The 6,650-nt window shown below is 43.6% G+C and overlaps 1 protein-coding gene across 4 annotated transcripts in view; it reads left to right on the forward strand.

Moving 5' to 3' along the window:
- kdm6a (lysine (K)-specific demethylase 6A) overlaps window positions 1-3,533 on the forward strand; it is a 40,464-nt gene extending 36,931 nt beyond the window's left edge. For 3 of the 4 annotated variants that reach the window (XM_020631954.3, XM_065961910.1, XM_065961911.1), the window contains 4 exons: window positions 37-224; window positions 361-502; window positions 754-880; window positions 2,328-3,533. In XM_020631954.3, coding sequence (XP_020487610.2) covers window positions 37-224; window positions 361-502; window positions 754-880; window positions 2,328-2,558 — 688 coding nt within the window. In that variant the 3' untranslated portion in view covers window positions 2,559-3,533. The remainder of the gene's footprint in view (window positions 1-36; window positions 225-360; window positions 503-753; window positions 881-2,327) is intronic. The other variant, XM_020631955.2, reaches the window with a different exon arrangement.
- Window positions 3,534-6,650: the final 3,117 nt, after the last annotated feature.

The raw sequence follows: 6,650 nt of genomic DNA on the forward strand, positions 1-6,650 counted from the left end.
TCTTAGCTGACACTCTTTGTTTCCCTCCCCTCACAGGAACAACATCAACTTCCTGATGGGATCCTGGTGGCCCAACCTGGAGGACCTGTATGAGACCAACGTGCCTGTTTACCGGTTCATCCAGCGCCCGGGGGACCTGGTGTGGCTCAACACAGGAACCATTCACTGGGTTCAGGCCATCGGCTGGTGCAACAACATCGCGTGGAACGTCGGGCCCCTCACAGGTGAGAGAATGCAGAATGACCTGCAGGTTGGAGGCGGCTTCAGGGTGTGTGGCCCGAGAGCCTCGTGAACCTCTGCTGGATGAATTCATGATGTTCAGGTATTAAAGGAGCGTGTCTCTCTTCTTTTTCTCCTCAGCTCATCAGTACAAGCTGGCAGTGGAGCGTTACGAGTGGAACAAGCTGCAGAGCGTCAAGTCAATCGTTCCCATGATCCACCTCTCCTGGAACATGGCGAGGAACATCAAAGTGTCCGACCACAAGCTCTTCGAGATGATCAAGTGAGAACTCGCTTTTTACTGTTTTCTTAGACGAGTGTTCTGAGAATACCAGAATTTTAAACTTCAGTATGAGAGTCAGGAAAATCAAACAATATAGAGACCTGCTTGATACCATGGCAACCAAAATAGACGCCCGATATTGAGTAACTTCTTGTTTTTAATTACCAAAAATTGCACATTAACCAAAGTGTTGACAATTTTGAGAACCTATTTCTGAACACTCCTCACCTGTGTGTTTCTCTGTGTGTCAGGTATTGTTTGTTGCGGACTCTGAAGCAGTGTCAGATGCAGAGAGAGCTCCTGCTGAATGCTGGCAAAGAGCTGGTGTGGCACGGGCGGACGCAGAACGAGCCGGCTCATTACTGCAGCATCTGTGAGGTGAGAACACAAAAACACAGCGACATCCTCTCCGCTGAACCTCGGCGTCCTCAGACCTCGGCTTCTGCCCGGTCTGCAGGTTCCTCTTCTAGATATTTATATATATATTTTTTTTTAAAGATTTATTTTTGGGCTTTTTGTGCCTTTTAATGGAGAGACAGGACAGTGGATATAGCCGGAAATTGAATTATGAAAAATGGAAGCCTTATCTTTCAGCAGGATGTACTTCTTAATGATGTCCCTGTATGAGAACAATGGGACAAACTTCTCTGTATATTCCAATGTTATAAAAATGCCTCACAAAAAAAACAGAAGGAGCAGCATCTTAAAGCCGTATTATTACTTTAACTCACTTCACACTATATCTTCTTCTTCTGTGCATCACTTGATGAGAACAGATAGCTCAGACTAAGGTTGCTTTCCTTCCTCGTCTTTTGCACTTAAAGTACTAATAATCACCTGTGCAAGTTTTCTTATTAGCACCATTTTTTACTTACTGTAACTACTGAGTTTGTTTTCTAAATCAAAATACCAACTTAAATGCACACATAAATGTCTGCGACTTTCATTGCACATTCTTTTAAAACAGTATATTTCACTTAATATTTGCTTTGCACCTTAAGGAGCAATATGTAACTCTGACACCTAGTGTTTAAAATGGGTACTGCAGTCAAAATTCTAAACATTGTAGAGAGCTGTCTCCCCCCCTCCTCTCTAGAGTCGATGCTCACACAGGTCACCATGTGGTGGACACTGAAGCTTCAGTGTTTATCCAGCTCTGCATCGGTCTGTAAACCTTTCTGCGTTCTAACCTCTCTCCGTTTTTCAAAAGCATCTCCAATATTGATCCTAGTTTGAGCACGTTTCTGCTCGTGGAGCTTATTAGAAACATGCAGAGGCTTTTTAGGTCGGGTACAATCACTTCTATCTGAACCAGTTCTCTTGCCCGCTTCCATCGCTGCAACACCTGTTGGTTTGACCTGATAACTGGTCTCATATCCGGCAAACCGAGGGGCATCCAAAACGGCCGTGTGGGGGGTGCCTTAAAACCGCCTACCTTCTCTGGTCCAAACAAATCCAGAGCATTCAGGAGCAGAATCTAAAGTTAGAAGGAGGACATACTGGCTGCTGCATTGTTGTCAAAGAAGCCAGCACTTCAACATAGCATGTTTCCTTAATGTCTGATCATATAGTAAGCTCACTTTATCATTTCACTCACTACACGTCTTACTGATTGATCCTTTAAAGTTTTTTTTTTAAAATATGTTTGAATGCTGAACAACGTCTCGTTGTACTTGCACTGGTCCGATGACAATAAAGGTGGAAGAGAAGTGTTTTAAATATTCCACACGTTTACATCGAAAAAAAAGCACAACTATTTTTTAGGAGCTTGGTACTTTAAAAAAAAAAGTGTCCTCCTCATCACCTTCATGTCTTCTCTGCGCAGGTGGAGGTGTTCGACCTGCTCTTCGTCACCAGCGAGAGCAACAGCAGAAAAACATACGTGGTGCACTGTCAGGACTGTGCCCGCAGGGGGAGCTCTAACCTGGACAACTTTGTGGTGCTGGAGCAGTACAAGATCGACGACCTCATGCAGGTTTACGACCAGTTCACGCTCGTAAGTGTGATCGATAAAAACCAACGGTGTGTCAGTCTGAGACGTTTAACGGTGGAATGAGCTCAGTGTGCTCCTCCTCTCCTCCTCACAGGCGAGCCCCCTGCCCTCCTCCTCCTCCCTGTCCTCCTGATGCCTCCACCGTCTCAACCACAATCAGAACTCTCCGGAAACATTTTGTTCTTCTTCTCCGACATTCAGGAAGTGAGCCTGGCGGTCCTCAAACGGCGCTCTGTAGCTCTCCCATAAGGCAGCTGTGTGAAAGCTGTGTGTCTATGCAACCTGTCCAGAGCGGTATGACCCCCCCCCCCCCCCCCCTCTCCATCATGACCAGACTGTTCTCCTGCTGGCCCAGAAAACACAAAAATACTCCAACGAAAAATGATGAATTAAAGTTTTGTACATATTCTGTTTTCACACAAAGACTACTGACTTTTCTTTTTCCGTTTTTTTTCCGCTTGTGAGTCGACGCGAGAGCTTGGCCCCCCCCCCCCCCCCCCCCCTTTTCATGAGACGACTATTTAGCATAGCTGGTTAGATAGAGACCTCTTCCTCCTCCTTCTTCCTCCTCATCCTCCTCAGTCAGGAAAAACAAGACGTTTTGTAATGTGAACAGTCGAGTGACTCCTTCTTCACATCCTTTTTCAAACCCTTATGTTCCCGGACTTTTGAAGCGTTTCTTTGATTTACAGAAAAGGAGAACATGTCACAGCCACGACACGGAGATAAAAGGGTTGCACACAGGCAGACAGAAGAGTGAACTTTAATTTGTGTTTTTTTTTTTTTAATGTAAATTTTCACTATTTATAAATGCATATTTATTGCTTGAAGATATTTGTTGATGGAATGCTGTCATTTTTTTTTTTCCCAGAGTACCTGCCATTAAATCTGAAGGAGTGTTGTGATTTTAAACACCGCCTCCTACCTTTTCTATATAAATGAACTGCTTAGTAAGCGTTGTACAGAGACCTTACCTGACATAGGTTTATGTTTGAAGGATGTTTTATGAGTCAATAAAGAAGAACCTGTCTTTATTTACATCATGTCGCACTTTTTACACAATTTAACCCGGAGCTGAAAACTTCACTGATTTCTTTTTTTTTTGATATTGAAATACTTTATTAATCCCTGAGGGAAATTGTGATTTACACACTGTTATTGAGATGCTTCTCACATACACAAACAGGATGTGTGGAGAGATGTCAGAGTGGGGCTGCTACACAGGGAGCACACCACGGCAGTTCAGGGTTCAGTGCCTTGTTCTTATCGGCAGTAGTCGGGATGTGCCCTGGCATCTCTCCTTCTACCAGAACAACTTCTATATCCTCACCGGGACTTGAACCGGCAACCCTCTAGTTCCTAACCCAAATCCAAGCTACTGCCACCCCAACTGGTGAGAGCTGTCCAGGCTTTTTTCAACCTCGAAGTAAATCAAGTAATAAGTGATCCTTCTTATTTTTAATCAGTGCGATGGTGTGACAAACCAGTCTCGTTCCTGACAAACAAGAAGAAACAGGAAGAATCAAAGACAGAAACAAAGGCCAAGAGTTATGAATGTGTGATTGGTGTCATACGGCTTAATGTTTACAAACCGTTACATCACTCCCGATGTCTGAGACGAGTCTGAGCTCCTCTTTTTACAATCAGTCAAATTCTAACTTTATTTAATTTACATGTTAGCACTAATTAGCTGTCGGTGTCTGTGCTCACTATACCTGGCTTGTTATCTTGCTCACTGTTTGGCCTGTGCAGGGACTCTGGGGTTTTTCCCGCTGGCTTGGTTTGCTGCAGACCTTGACTTTCCCTCACTCCTCGCTCCTTTCCCCCCTCTACATCTTCAGTAAGATGTGGTCACTACATCGGGCTGTTGGAGGTCACTTGTGGCTCCAGAAAACAAAGACACCTCAACCAAAATGCCAAACTCGAAGCTTCAAAACAGAGTGCACAACCCGATGGGTGATTTGTTTTTTTCAATGAGTGGTGTACTCATTAAAGCGTCACATTTTAAGAGCTACTGGTCATTGATGGCATGAATCAGAGACGGAGCGGACAGAAGATGGAGCTTATCCTGCATGTTACTTCAGCACAGAAATGTAGTGAATTCAAAAGTCAGACAGACACCGTCTTATTTCTCGTTGTTTTCTTAATACCCGTTGTTTTCTTGCAAAGCATTCTGGGTAGCTTTTTATTCCCTGTAAAGTGACTCTGAATTCTCAGTCCACTGTAAACAGCGCCTCGGTCAGTTCTGTGCTCCATAACAAAGACACGGTGCCTCATTAAACGTCCACATGTGGCGTCCAGTTTAACCGGTCCTGCAGGGAGCGGGTTCTTCTCTGAATGAAGTCGATCAGCAGAGGATCATGGGTAGAAAATAACGAATCAGAACAAAGAGGCAGAGAGAAATCAAAAGTATTTCTGATGTGTCTGAAGGTTTTATGTGTGTGTGTGCTGCTTTCCTCAGCAGGTGATCTGTGGTTGGAGGTGATTAAATAGTGTGCAGCTCAGTTTGGGGATCCTAAAAAAAAACCCAGATTCTTCATGGCCTGATTTACAGGATGTGAAAAGAGGAAGCTGGACGAGTGTCGGTTTGTAAAAGAGGAACAGAAAGAGCTTTTCTTCCTCCACAGACGGACGGATAAAAACGATTCAACGACCCCACACGAAGTTCATTTTTTATTGATTTCATCTCATCTGGCTTTTTTTTATGGATTGTGAATATTTTGGAACAACTTGGCTGATGAAGTCTGAAGAATAATGTCTTTGCATCATTTTCTGAGGGAACATCACATGAAAGATTTAAATTGTGAGAATGGAAATGCTTTAGAACATTTTCATGTTGGGAAAAGTGTAAATGTCAGTTTTCCACATGAACACATATTTTGAATCCTTTTTTTTAATCCCAGGAGGGGAATCACTTTTACACTGTAGACTGAAACACACACATGCACAAACAGGATCCTGTATGGACTAATGGAGCGAAGTCAGAGTGAGGGAGTGGGGGGGCTGCGTCACCAGGATCTCTGGGCCCCATGAAAAGATTTCACATTGGGCCCCTCCACCTCAGTCAACCCTGAGATAACCACACATCCCATTACACAAATACATCTTTCCATCGGGGTCTGGTTGTGGGAGGCTGCAGCCGTACCCAGCTGTCATTGAGCGAGAGGCGGCATTACACCCTGTACAGATCGCCAGTCTATCACAGGGCTGACATGTAGAGACAGACAACCAGACACACTCACATTCACACCTACGGACAAATCAGAGTCACCAGTTAACCTAACTGCACAGGAGCATGATGGGAAATAATCTCACAGATCTCCCGGTCATCTTCAGCAGCTTCATCGTCCTTCGGCTGAAGAACATTCAGAGAACAACTCTTGTTGACTGTGTAAGTTCAGTTTAACTTCTTTGTTAGTTTGTCTTCAAATAGAGTCAAAAGCTCCCCTCAGAGAAAAGTGTTTATTATTATAACATTTATCTCTGCATGTGTAAAAGGGTTTTCTTCCATTAAAGTTATTAAAGCCGTCAGTCGGCGCAGCGGGAGGAAAGTGTTTGGCTCGGCTGTCTGACACTCCTCATGACATGATTAGGTTTTTAAAAATGGAGCAGACAACTTCACAAACTCATTAAGCTCCTTTGTAAACTTAATGTTAAACTATTAATCTCTTCTTTGAGTATTTTAACTCAGCCGTATTTGACCAACACTAACGTCCTGACTTCTGATGGAGTTTGTTCCTCTGTGTCATTAAACTTTATTAATTATTAAAACACACAAACGCCCAGCATCATTCAAATCATTTTGTCCTTTGGTGAAGTACTCAACACCAAATGTGTATTCATCCGCAGCTGGAAATAGTTCCTAACCTGTGTAAGATTTATTTTCAGTCTTTTCATCGTACTAGTCTCAAATCTTACATTCAAGGTCAAATAATATGAAAAATAAAATCCACTTCACCATGTTTCTGTAACAATAATATGTGTCTCTAGTCTGTCTACAAACCCCCCAATGATGAGAAAAGTCCATCCTCTCCGTCTTTTGCCTGCTCCACTTTTCAGAAAATGTGTGCTCAAACAGGCCGTTTGGAGATTTTCCCTTCATGACATCACAAAGGGCAGTAACCCCTCCCCCAGGTGTGTGACACTCCCACAGCT

Source organism: Labrus bergylta, chromosome 13, assembly GCF_963930695.1.
Source record: "Labrus bergylta chromosome 13, fLabBer1.1, whole genome shotgun sequence".
Classification (NCBI taxonomy): Eukaryota; Metazoa; Chordata; class Actinopteri; order Labriformes; family Labridae; genus Labrus; species Labrus bergylta.